Source organism: Capra hircus, chromosome 16, assembly GCF_001704415.2.
Source record: "Capra hircus breed San Clemente chromosome 16, ASM170441v1, whole genome shotgun sequence".
Classification (NCBI taxonomy): Eukaryota; Metazoa; Chordata; class Mammalia; order Artiodactyla; family Bovidae; genus Capra; species Capra hircus.
The window spans coordinates 28,569,589-28,583,742 of record NC_030823.1 but is presented as its reverse complement, the minus strand read 5'-3'; the positions used below and the strand labels follow the sequence as shown (position 1 = coordinate 28,583,742).

The 14,154-nt window shown below is 34.6% G+C and overlaps 1 protein-coding gene across 1 annotated transcript in view; it reads left to right on the top strand.

The window, feature by feature from the left end:
• The window catches only part of CDC42BPA (CDC42 binding protein kinase alpha), a 304,553-nt gene that overhangs the window by 236,156 nt on the left and 54,243 nt on the right, over nt 1–14,154 (top strand). The window contains 4 exon segments of the mRNA XM_005690541.3: nt 702–807; nt 1,221–1,369; nt 2,891–2,982; nt 5,229–5,305. Of these exon segments, the coding sequence (XP_005690598.2) occupies nt 702–807; nt 1,221–1,369; nt 2,891–2,982; nt 5,229–5,305 (424 nt within the window).

Here is a 14,154-nt window from a genome sequence, read left to right as displayed (position 1 = left end):
GCAGTAATAGTTTGTAGTGATAAAACAGTATGTTCTAGGTGGGCTTCCCTGGTGGCACAATGGTAAAGAATCCACCCACCAATGCAGGAGGTGCAGGAGACACAGGTTTGATCCCTGAATCAGGAAGATGCCCTGGAGGTGGAAATGGCAACCTGTTCCAGTATTCTTGCCTAGAAAATTCCATGGACAGAGAAGCCTGGCAGGCTACAATCCATGGGGTTGCAAAGAGTCAGACACGTCTGACCGACTGAGAACACACTCATGTTCTAGCCATTAGGCTGAAAATTCACATGTATTCTCATTTAGTTATCATAATAGTCCTTGAGGTAGGTGGTATAATTATTATCCCATCTTCTAACTGAGATAGCAGAGAGTTAGAGGTGGTAAATGACTTACGGAAAGTCATACAACTGATAATCAGTGAGCTACAAATTGAACCTAGGTCTACTTAACTCAAGAATCAAGTTCTTAATCACTACTAACATATGTGCTGACTCCCAAACAGTTCAGTAAAGCATTTCCTGCTTGTTGACAGATAGTAGTACTGTGGTAGACCTTTAAAAAATGATATTAAGAACATCTTTAAATTTCTGTCACTTTTCTCTTATTTCTTAATGATGCTTTAAAATAATATACTTCTCACTGAAGTTTTCTGTTTTACTTTGCTACTTGATCTCTGTCTTTATTTGTATATATTCTAGGGTCAGTGATGAAAAGGATGCACGAGGTTATCTTCAAGCCTTAGCTTCTAAAATGACTGAAGAATTGGAAGCTTTAAGAAACTCCAGCTTGGGTACCCGAGCAACAGTAAGCGCTACCATTTAGCCAACAGGCTTATTATATTAGTTGGGGGTAAAGCTCAGAAAACACTGTAATGAATCTGAGTAATTATATCAGTTTTTCTAGTTTTTGCCTACTGGAAAGTTTTTCATAAGAAATCATTCTAAGTTCCTCCAGTTCAAGAAATTAAAATACGTAGTTGCTTAGCTGTCATTTGTATGGCTAACCATTAATGGTAATAACCATAAAAAAATGTATTTATAATAAGTCTACAGTTATTTCTGAATTTAATGAAAATGTATTTTCACAAGTAATATATCTCTTTTATTCTATAATTAGGGCAAGATAGTTATTTTAAGTACTTTCAGAATTCACTTATATTACTGAACTTAAATGTAAAAATAGAATTGAACTAAAAGCACAGTCATGTTGTCTCATAGGATATGCCCTGGAAAATGCGACGTTTTGCAAAACTGGATATGTCAGCCAGACTGGAGTTACAGTCAGCTCTGGATGCAGAAATAAGAGCCAAACAGGCCATCCAAGAAGAGCTGAATAAAGTTAAAGCGTCTAACATCATAACAGAATGGTAAGACTCTATAGTCCCACTAGAGTGATTTCTGATTTGATCCAAAAGTATCTGGAGAGAAATTACATATTTAGTTTCCTACCTATCACTTTTTTTTTTAATGATGACCCCAAAAAAACTGTGAATGTTTGAAAATGAATTGATTCTTTTAGGCCTTTATGCAGTAATGGGACTTTAATACAGCTCTATTTCTATCTGACTTGTTCTTAAAGTGGAATTAATAGTATTAATATTCTATTATTTACTTTTACCTTTTTTGTAAAATTTAGTTCATTTTCAAATTTTATAGTATTAAATTCAAAATTATCTCTTGGTCCAGAATATTACATTAGTATAAAAATATAGCATAGAGTCAGAATAAAATATAGTCATCTGTAATTTCTGGCCTTTACCAAAGATTTTTTATAAATGAATGTTCTAGTGATGATGAATTTCACAGTGGTATAAAATATTTAAATTATAATTTTTTCTTACTACTTTTAAAAAAAGTATATCCTCCACACTCTTCAAGATAGTTAGCTAATGAATACATTCCCTCCACTATTATCACAGCAGTAGACCAAATAATATTCTGAATAAATGATAAAAGGAAAATCATAGTTGGTTTGGTTTAAGAATAAGTCAGTGTAGGTGATACGGAGGAACAATGGAAAGTTCATGTCACAAATCAAAATACAAATAGAAAAATCCATTCAGTGCTCAGAATACTTAAGATTGCAAGGTCATTGAGTCACAAAAGGAAATAGAGGCCCATAAATTATTTTTAGTGGTATGAAGCCTTAGTCCTTAAACTGTAGTCATTAATGTTTTTAATTATATCAGAGATGCCATGTATCTCTGATTGAATTATAAATTCCTCAATTGAATTATAAATTCTTATTATAAGTCAATTACAAATTAAATATGCTTTACTCAAATGTGCTAGTGTGACACTGAAAATGGAAAACAACTTTTTCTGGAGAATATGAATTGAGCCCAACATGAAGAACTACTAAATGTCATTCTCTGTATTGTAATTTGGAGTTAGTAAGATCTTTCTTCTTAAGCTTAGGACATAAACTTACACAAGTGTTTATAAATCAGGAATACAAGTCAAACTGAAAATTATAAACTTAGTCTTATGGTTCTCTATGAAAGAAATTTAACAGAATTCTAAAGTTAATGTTTGATTTTATACATTTTTTTAGTTTAATAATTTAGCTCATGGCTAGCAACTTTTTCAATAAAAGGCAAGATAGTAAATACTTTAGGGTTTATAGGCCACATAGTTTCCATCTACTCAGCTGTGCTGTTGAGTATGAAAGCAGCCACAGACAGCATATAAATGAATGAGCCCGAGTGTGTTCCAGTAAATCTTTCTTTGCACAAGAGTAGATGACAGGCTGGATTTGTCCTTCCTGCAGTGGTTTTCAGTTCCCTACATCATCATGACTGGCATTTAAACCAAGTAACTACATACATGATGGCTCATTGACAAACAATATAAATAATGACATTTTTCCTTTTGTTCCCTTATTTAAGTAAACTAAAAGATTCAGAGAAGAAGAACTTGGAACTACTATCAGAAATCGAACAACTGATAAAGGACACTGAAGAGCTTAGATCTGAAAAGGGTATGGGAATGTGTTTTGCATCCATCAGGATGTAATGTTATGAATACATTTTATTATAAAAGAATCAGCTTAATGTGTAGGCAGAAGAATTGTTCACATGCTTGAATATATGGTACACACATGCACATATTTGGTAGATAAAGTCTCTGAGTTATTTTGTTTTACCTGATACACATTGTTAAAGATTTCATAAGAGAAAGCTCATTTTGCCATATATTCAGCTGTTTTTCAGGGCCATGGACTATATCTTGAACAATATTTTTGTGATTGGAAACATTTGTTCTTTTCATATACTTTATACTATTCTCAAATGTTGTAGAGGATTCGCTCTCAGGGTAATTGAAGAAGTAATGTAGAAATAACTAGATTAATCCAATATTAGAAAGGCAATTCAATGACAAATAATTATTTTGACATTTCGATGTCTTCTTCCATGTTTGACACTCAAATTGCTTGCCCTGTGGGATTTCTCAGAGTTTATTCCCATTTTCCTGAAAATATTACTTGAGCACATTATAGTTAATGTAGAAAGTAACTCAGAGTGCTTGGTAGCTTTATTACATGAACTTCAATTTTCTTTCCTTCATGTGGGCTTTAAGAATATGAAGATTTAATTTTTAAAAATTCAGAATGTTATTTTCTTAATGAAAGGATCGCTTATATACAGTTATTAGAAATTCATTTTCCTGACAGTATTCCTGGCTGAATACTGACCTAATTAATTGGCTCTAAGTTGTACTTATGTGCTGCCCTCTATTTCCCAGTCCTATGACACAGAGTGACAAAGGTTGGGTCTCTCCACCTGCTTTTAAAACTGGAGGAAAGAGAGTAATCACACAAAGGAGTTAACATGAAAAAAGCCATTAAAAGTAGTAGATGTTCAATAAATTTTTGTTATGAATGAGAAAGGAAGGAATCCAGAAAAAGTGAATTAGGAACTCAGATTAGGAGCACAAGGCATCATGCTAAAATGAGAAGCTTAATTTTCATGTGTGAAGAATGGAGGGAGCTGAATTGTTTAGCAAGTAGAGGAAAAAGTATACATGACATGGAGGACCTGTGGCCCAAAAAGCAATTTGTATAGAAAAGAGAGCAGTGGGGAGTATGACTTAACCAGTGGGCACTGATTGCCTCATTTTATAATAGATCTAAAGTTGCAAAAGAAGAAATTAAATTTATTACATTGCATGTTAGCCTATGGCTTTTATTTGAATTTTGAACATTGTAGAATAATAAAATTTCACTGTTATAAAATAATATCCTATTTAAATAATATGATGTAATATTTATATAATGAGGGCAAGGATTTTGTTTGTCTCTTTCTTTACTATTGTATCTCCAGTAACTAGACAGGGCTTGGCAAAAAACCCTCTCAGCAAATATTTATTGATGGAACAAATTTCTGCACTGCCGTGTTCAGCAACCATGGGTTATTATTAGAGAATAATTCAAAAAAGCACATAATTGATACTAATTTAGTGGGTCAGTTTAGTCCTAATGATATGGAGATCAGAAGTGTGTATTGGTATTTCTCCTTTTTCCTCCCTAGTATTTATCATTATATGTATATGATTAAGAATTATTTTGGAAATTATGCAGTTAGGGTTAATACCATAGCCAAAAGATATGCATCAATTTTTTTTTAATTTGTCTGAGAAAAGCTCAGGTTTGGAGTTGTCATTCTCCAGCCCTAGTTTTTCTCAGACAAACTTTTGTCATACAATTTGTCAATAAAACAGTAAATGAAATCAGATTGAAGCCTGAGCAAAAGTTTATTCATAATTTAATAAGTTTGATTTATCACTGAATTTTTTAAATAAAAGGTTATTTGTATTGGTGTATACTATATATTTGATGAAAGTATTTCAGATAGGAAACCTTGTTTGGTGCTAAATTACCTTAGAAAAATCAGGCCTAACCAGAGTCCTATTTTTTAAAATTTCCCAAGTCTACCAAAAGATTTAATGTGCTTTTTATGGTGTACTGTACAGGAAAAGAAATTCAAGAACTCAAGTAAGTCAAGAAACAAGTATTTCCTAGAGATTGATGTAGTTTAACTATTGAGTGATAGTACAAGAAACACTAATGTAATTTAGTTTTTTTAATATGTGGAGTTAATAATGTTAATTGGTTTTAAAATATGGTAGTTTGCAAGCAGCTTTTTAATAGATTCAGACAGGAAAGGTCATCCATGAAAATTAGTGTTAATTGTTCTAGTTTTAAGAAAAGTTGCTGCTGTCTTCTAGGTATAGAGCACCAAGACTCACAGCATTCTTTCTTGGCATTTTTGAATACGCCTACCGATGCTCTGGATCAATTTGAAGTAAGTATTAAACCTTTCAGATATCCCCTGTGGTTGATTTAAAATTTACTTTGTGATTTAAAGTTTATTTGCAATAAAACTTTTATTGCATCCCCTATAAGAGGACCTAGAATCTTATGTAAACAAAAATGTATTATGAAAGAAATATATGTCCTGCAATATTATGGAAACTTTAATCGTAAACTTTTCTTGTATTTAAGAGAAATCTAAGATCTAAATAAGAGAGTCATTGTAAGATTTAAAAGAAATTTCATCTCTTTCCCTGAGGAACAGTAAGTTCAGAACAGATCCTAACTTTAAATAATTTTAATTTTTTTTTCCTCCAAAGCAAAGAGCCACAATGAAAAAGCAAGTGAAAATGCCAGAGCTCACATAGGGCAATGCTGGTTCCAATTCCAAACCAATACGGGTTTTTAGAAGTGTACCAAAGGAATGCTTTATGTTAGAAGTGTTGCGTATAGAGTTTATTTGGCACACGCCAGAATAATGAAATAGTGACTGTGTGACTCTGCCATTCTTTGGCACTTAAATTCTTTGCTAGAAAAAAGCTTATGGTTGAACTTTTTATCTCAGAAAGAAAAATTGCTAGTAATTATGTCTTAATCAACAGATAATTGTACATATCTGAGCAAGGCACTGCTGTAGTGCTGGAGATGCAATAGTGACAGAATCAACAAAGTCCTGCCCCTCAGGACCCTTACGTTTTAGCGGGAACAGTTAGAAGGCAGAGATTCTGTTGCTTACCTTTAGTTGCTACCTTTTAAAGTGCTTTCATTTAATTTAATTAATAATGATTTGCCATGAGCTTCAATTTATTACACCTTGAGCACAGTATATGAATTGTATTTCATTCTTTTGGGAAAGGGAAAAAGAATCACTCTTTAAAACATAGTTAATGAATTTCTAAGTTTCTTGAGAAACAATGACAATGACTGCTTTTCTCATTTATTTATTTGAATTAATGTCATTTGCCTTTCAATTGTTCTACAAAATTTTTGATTTATTATTTGTTCTTATTATATTGCTTCATCCATATTTTCTATTTTTTTATTGCTGTATTCGTTAAATAGGATTCCTTTTCTTCTTCCTCATCTTCACTGATTGATTTTTTGGATGACGTAAGTCTTTGATTTTCAAACAAATGCATCCTTCAGTAAAAGAGATCAGTGAATTGATATGAAGAATTTACCTAGTAATGCAGTCAGTTTTAGAAATATCACACTTGATAATTTGTGAGCCAAATGTGCTTCTTTCTTACCTTAAATACAAAGAAGAGTTATCATTATTAAGTATAATAAAATAAAAATGTACTTTAAAAAAATGCATTGGCCATCAGAGAATCTCTGTAGTTCCATTCTTTGCAACAGTTCTAAAGACTGGAATGCTTATTTGATTATTGTCACTATATAGCTAAATAGATATAAATAATTGCTCATTTTTGTGTTTCAAGGCAGTGTCTATTTCACATTTCGCTTTTCTTTCCAGCAGTTTGCTACTTGGTTTATATGTTAGTTAAAAGTAAGCCTCTGGTGGTATAATAAAAAGTGACGTTTTATTAACTCTTTCAATAGAGTTTATCATACATAACACAATAGTTGAGTGCAAATCAATTTTTAATGCTGACAGAATTTCTCTTCTAATGTGAAAATTGATTTTAGTTACCATATGCACTGTAAATTGACTGCATTATCATTTTCTCTCCTAAATTAATTCTATAGATTTAATAATTTAGAAGTTCCTAATGTCTGTTGTTCTCTTACAGAAATACCTGACATATACATTCTCTATTCTGCTTTAAATGGCACAGTAATTCTTGTTGTAAAGCGTTGTATTTTCCTATTGAGCATTCTGTCTTTCCAGAAATTAGGAAATAAAATGGGTTCAGATGCAAATGCAGTGCATATAACTTTTTTAAATCAGGGGAAACTCTTTTAATGTTTTATTTTTTGTGTTTTGTTAAATATAATTCTTACATTGAAAAGAGCAGAAAGAATAATTTTTTACTAAACAAAAATCCTGATCTATATTTTTGAGTGTTTCTTTTTTTATTTCTTGAAATATTTATACCAAAATGTGCACCTTTTCATTCTAAATGGAAACTGTTTTATTATTCTTGAGATACATAATTATGCTAGTTATGGTTTTTTAAAGTGTGATTAAAAAGAGAACTTTCTTGATATGTAATAAATTTTGATATTATAATCTGATGTATATTTTACTAAAATATTCAGTATGGTATTTCCATATAGGTAACATTCACCTTAAAAAGAATGGAAAGGAAATCTGAACAAATATTTTAATTGCTCTTTCTCCTAGAACACCATTTTCATTTTTCTTTCTAACAAACTATTTTCTACATCCCTTTTTCTCTCACCAAAATCTCGGAATGTAAAGCACAGGAGTAGTATGTATTTGGATAAATAGATTGGCTCCTCCCAACAAAAGCACACTTCAGCCCACGGCGGTCTCATCTCTGCTCTCATATCCTGTCTGCCACCCCCACCCCGCTGTAGTGTCTAAGTTTCCCACTTTCACTCATGCTCCAGGAATATCCTTTCTTATCCTTCCCCCACGATTACTCAGCATGGATTCATCGATTCAATTCAGTTCAATTCAGATCTAAATTGTAAAGCGTTACAAAGGAACTCCTATTATAAAGTAAGCAGGAGCTAAGTTCACAAAGACTGCCGAGTCTTTTTGATTCAGGCTCCAGCTCTTTAAGGGCATGGTTTTTCTCTCATTTGCTTCCTGAGCACTTTCCTTTCCATCTATTGCTGAAGCACTTAAGTTGATTCAAATCCAGTCGCTGCCACTTTCTTGGTATATAATTTGGAGCAAGATATCCAACCTTTCTATGCATTGGTTTGCTTATTGGATAAACAGGGATAATAATAGTACTAATCTCATAAGCTTGTTTGAAAAAAAGTGACAGTGTATTTAATGCCCTCAATGATATTGGTTATTATTTCATTACTCTTAATAGGCCAGTTCCCCTCCATTGCCGTGTTCTCTTTAGCTTCCTTTCTTGTTCACAATTTCAGTTTCACTTGAGTACTTTCTAAGCTCTTTACCACTCAGCCTTCCAGTCACCACCAATATGAATCACTATACTTTCCTCCTATTGAATCGCATTACTATTGGAAATGATTTTTCGTGTCAGGGTGAAGACTATCTGTAAGCTGCCATTTAAAAAAATATTTTGTATTCTTAATTCATATTTTATGGCATAAACCTCTTATTTCTCCTCATAGTTTGTAACTATGACTGCCCTTCCCATCGTTATCATCCATTTCATCTTCAACGTCATAATAGAATAATGGTATTCAGTCTTTGGCATGCTTAGGTTCAGCATCGAAGGTATTTAGTATTAAGATTTAAAGCTCAGGTTCCTTGACTTCCTTATTACTCTTAAACGCTTGTATTCTTAAGGATGAAAATAAATCTTGATTGTTCTGTGAGCCCAAACTAGTTAGGCCATTGTGCATCTTGTGTATAGTATGTGACTGGCCTCTGTTACTAAGTAGACCCTATTAACTAGCCCATAGGTAACATCCTCTGCTCATTCTTTTCTGTTTTCTGTCTCATTGCTATAGAAAAGAAAAATGTTGTGCTGAAGACCTAAAATTGAATTACAGCTGGAATTTGTAGGTATAGGAGGGTTTTAAGCAAAATTATACAAGTGCAGTTTTCTTCTGTGTCCACACATCATGGACCTTCTCCTAGTAACCTAGCACCCTCATGCTGCCCTCCAACTTTTCAGTGCTTTACTAGCGGTGCCTCCCCTCCTCCAAAATTACCTTCTGACTTTATCCTTCATACCCTGACACACACACAAGCCTGTTAACACTATAATCATTTTACACAAAATAGTATACCTAATCACTTTCCTATCTCTAGTTTTTTCTCAGTATGTTTTGTCTGTTATCCAAAATTTAGATGAATGCTAGAATTTCTGGCAGTCTTGGACGACATTTGGAACAAGTTGCTTACCTTTTAAGTTACACTGTTTAGACAGCTCTTAACGGAAGAAAAAGAGCATTTGTAATACCAGTCTTCCTTCCCTCTGATTCAGACAAAGCAGAATACATTCTCCACACTCTACTTCTATAACTCAAAGGAGCTTAGGCATTTGGACTTTTCTACATGTAGAATAACAGACTTTTGAAGGAGAAAAGAACCCTAGAGAATCTTTCCAGTGATTTTAGTCATTATATACCACAGCACTCTCGCTAGTAGATAGGTATGTTGTTGTTGTTGTTGAGTTGCTAGGTCGTGTCTGACTCTTTGCGACTCAGTGGACTGTAGCCTGCCAGGTTCCTCTATCTACAGGATTTCCCAGGCAAGAATACTGGTGTGGGTTGTCATTTTCCTTTTCCATGGGATCTTCCTGATTCAAGGATCAAACCTGCATCTCCTGCATTATAGGCTGATTCTTTTTTTTTTTTTCTTTTAATTGGAGACTGATTACTTTACAGTATTGTAGTGGTTTTTGCTATATATTGACATGAATCAGCCATGGGTGTACATGTGTTCCCCATCCTGAACCCTCCTCCCACCTCCCTCCCCATCCCATCCCTCAGGGTCATCCCAGTGCACTGGCCCTGAGAACCCTGTCTCTTGCATCGAACCTGGACTGGTGATCGGTTTCATATATGGTAGTATACATGTTTCAGTGCTATTCTCTCAAACCATCCCACCCTCGCCCTCTCCCACAGAGTCCAAAAGTCTCTTCTTTACATCTGTGTCTCTTGCTATTTCGCATACAGAGTTATCGTTACCATCTTTCTAAATTCCATATATATGCATTAATATACTGTATTGGTGTTTTTCTTTCTGACTTACTTCACTCTGTATAACAGGTTCTAGTTTCATCCACCCCATTAGAACTGATTCAAATGCATTCTTTTTAATAGCTGAGTAATATTCCATTGTGTATATGTACCATAGCTTTCTTATCCATTCATCTGCCAATGGAAATCTAGGTTGCTTCCATGTCCTAGCTATTGTAAGCACTACATCAACACTATACCTTTAGCCCAGTGATTTTAGTCATTATATACCACACTGTTTCCCCATCTATTTCCCCCCATTAGTGACAGTGACTAGGATTCTCAGTCTTAGGAGTAATAGGGAAGTATTGATAAAGGGGTTATAGTGCTGCGATGAACACTGGAATACACATGTCTCTTTCAGTTCTGGTTTCCTCAGTGTGTATGCCCAGCAGTGGGATTGCTGGGTCATATGGCAGTTCTATTTCCGGTTTTTTAAGGAATCTCCACACTGTTCTCCATAGTGGCTGTACTAGTTTGCATCCCACCAACATTGTAAGAAGGTTCCACTGAGCCATCTGGGAAGCCCAATAGATATGTTCAGTTCAGTTCAGTCACTCAGTTGTGTCCGACTCTTTGTGACCCCATGAATCGCAGCACGCCAGGCCTCCCTGTCCATCACCAACTCCCAGAGTTCACCCAAACCCATGTGCATCGAGTAGGTGATGCCATTCAGCCATTTCATCCTCTATCATCCCCTTCTCCTCCTGCCCCCAATCCCTCCCAGGATCAGAGTCTTTTCTGATGAGTCAACTCTTCGCATGAGGCAGCCAAAGTATTAGAGTTTTAGCTTTAGCATCAGTCCTTCCAATGAACACCCAGCACTGATCTCCTTTAGGATGGACTGGTTGGATCTCCTTGCAGTCCAGGGGACTCTCAAGAGTCTTCTCCAACACCACGGTTCAAAAGCATCAATTCTTTGGTGCTCAGCTTTCTTCACAGTCCAACTCTCACGTCCGTACATGACCACGGGAAAAACCATAGCCTTGACTAGACGGACCTTTGTTGGCAAAGTAATGTCTCTGCTTTTGAATATGCTATCTAAGTTGGTCATAACTTTGCTTTCAAGGAGTAAGTGTCTTTTAATTTCATGGCTGCAATCACCATCTGCAGTGATTTTGGAGCCCCCAAAAATAAAGTCTGACATTGTTTCCCCATCTATTTCCCCCCCATTAGTGACAATGACTAGGATTCTCAGTCTTAGGAGTAATAGGGAAGTGTTGATAAATGGATTACGTATGGCATTCTTTAGGGCAGATAAAAGGGAGGTGAGTTAATTTTGAAAGAAACTGAGGCCATTTTAATAAGTAGTCTCTTCGGTAAGGTATTCCCATATGAGCCAGTACGACAGCAGACAGACAGACACCAGGATCCCTCCTGCTGTGGAAATGATTTCCTCTTTTACCCTCATCTTTCCTCTCAGCCCCACTTGCCCAATCATAGACTGCCTGAGATACCACATATCAGGTCCAGCCTCATCTCTAGGTTACAGGTCAGGAGCAGTGGAGCTTGCCAGCTCAAATTTTCCCCCCTTCTGTTCCCTTTGTTCCCATGGTAGCAGATGAAGGAATCATTTCAGACTAAGCTTACAGAAACTTCCCGTTCTGTTCAACCCATTTTCTCCTTTTCAAGTGAACCCCCAAAATACTTGACTTTATTAAAGGAGTACTAAGTACAGTTATATAAATGAATTAGTTGCTATTTATATTAGATAAACATATTGTCATATATTAAGTATATGCCAGGTAAATTTTGAGTTTTATTAAATTACAAGTCTACTCTGTTCTTTTAGGCGAAGTTCACAGATGTGGAAATTGCCCACTTATCTGGCAAATGAGAATGTAGCATCTTGTTCTTTGGAGGTTGTCTTACTCTAGTATACTGAGGAAGAGAGTTAATCAAGGAATTAATGCTCTAGAATATAAAGGTCAGACATAAAGGAATAAAGATCAAACATTTAGTCCAATTGTCTAGTACTCCTAATGTGTTCTTTTCTTGTATTCTGGCATATTAAGAGAAGAGTAGCCTGAAAGTATTGGCAAGCTGAGTTCTACTCTTGGTTTTGGCCTCCTATAAAAGCTTATTAAGGTGTCCCAAAATATTTAATTTCAGTCCTGACTCCTTAGTAGGTTCCTTCATGTATGTTTTGCTTTTTAACATTGTTCTTCCCTCAGCTTCTCTCATATTCTGTCATTAAGCAGCCACAGAAATCTGCAACTTGCCAGCATGGCTTAACTGATTCTGGGAAAAGTTGATCACACATGAGAGTCAATGAAAGCTGAAATTCTGAAACATGCATTGTAAGGAGTTTTTAATCCTATGATTGAAGCTAGGCCTAGATCCTTCTAAAAAATAACAAAATTTCTATAATTTCCTCCTTTAATTCTTGTTTTTTTAAAACTTCCACATATTAAGTCCAACCTGACTTGAAATTCTCACATTTCAGAAGATTGTCACATGTAATCTTCTCTATTTTAGGCAGCATGTTATATTATGTATTATATATCATATATTATATCAATAATATATTTGGGTAACTAGAGGGAAACAGTCATGACTATGTAGTCTTTTATCTCTTCGGTTTTTTTTTTTTTAAATAAGACCTCTGAAATACATTAACTGAAACCTTAGAGTCTATTAGCCAAACTCTGTGTCCATAAGACAGATTACTTCTTTTCGTTTCTGCTTATCATGCTTACTCCCATAATCAGCCTTGAAGTTCCGGTGGCAATTTATAGATCTAGATATAAAATGGTATATGACTGCACACTTAAGAAAATGTATTGGTTTCCAGTGCTTGCTATGAGACCCAATTTCAATGTTTATAGAAAACCATGGTATGTATGGGTATATTCAAGAGGTTTAAGAGTGTGTGTGTTTTCCTCTAATTGTACCTTCAGGAGAAGTGTAACTTGCCCTTTTCTATTGAAAATGTAAAAATGGTCTGATTTCTACATAGTCACTTGGGGAAGAACATGATTACAATGGTGATTTAGTATCACTATTAGCTTGGAAAACCTCTTGTCCTTCATATGCAAAGATAGTTTTAGGAGACATTTTGACTTGTTTTGCATATAGTGGTAATATAATTTGAGCTATTCCATGTTCTTTCTCATGATTTTAACATAATCTGGACTTTCAGGATATGTACAGCCAACATGTAACAGGTTTCTCTATGTTAAATATTTTAGCACTTTTTACATGTGTGGTACTCTGCTGTGCACAGTGGTAGATACTAAGATAAATCAGACATAGAAGTAGACCTCAAATACTCATCTTATTATTAGAAAAAATAAATACACTGTTCTGTACTATGCGAAGTAGAGAATGTTGAATGCCATAAGAAATATTTAGGTTAAATATCATAAAATTTCAGAAGGATTTATTCAATATTTATTAAGAATTTTTAAGTTTATAAGTTTTATGCTAAGCGTAATACAGTATTTCCTGCCCTTAAGGATCTGATCTGATGGAAAAGACATCTAAATAATTATAACACCGTGGAAGAAGTACAATAATAAAAGATACAGACTGCATATCATGGGAGTAGAAAGGAGATATTAAGGAGCTTATATTTAATCAGTCCCATATGCAATAATTATTAAAAGTCTTAACAGAGGAGAAAGGTGAGCAGCTTCCTTTTGGACAAGTTAAATTTGAGGTGCCTGAGGGACAGGCATGTGGAAATGTTCGGCAGATAGTTTTCTAGAGGAGTCAGCAGCTTCAGGAAAAGGAGTGAACAGGGACTGGCAGTACAAATTTGGGAATGATCAACATAGTTGAAACTAGATTGAGATCTGCCAGGGAGAGATTGTATTAGGTTGGTACAAAAGTAATTGTGGGTTTGGACTGTGAATTTTAATTCATTGTAACTAGATTCAAACCCATCTTTATTAATCAAAATAGCAACCATTACAATCAACACATTTCTACCAATGAGAAATAAGTTTTTATTCCTGTAACATAGAAATCCATGGTTCAGGGCTGACTGAACTCTCGGGAAGCATTTTTTGCCTCCTG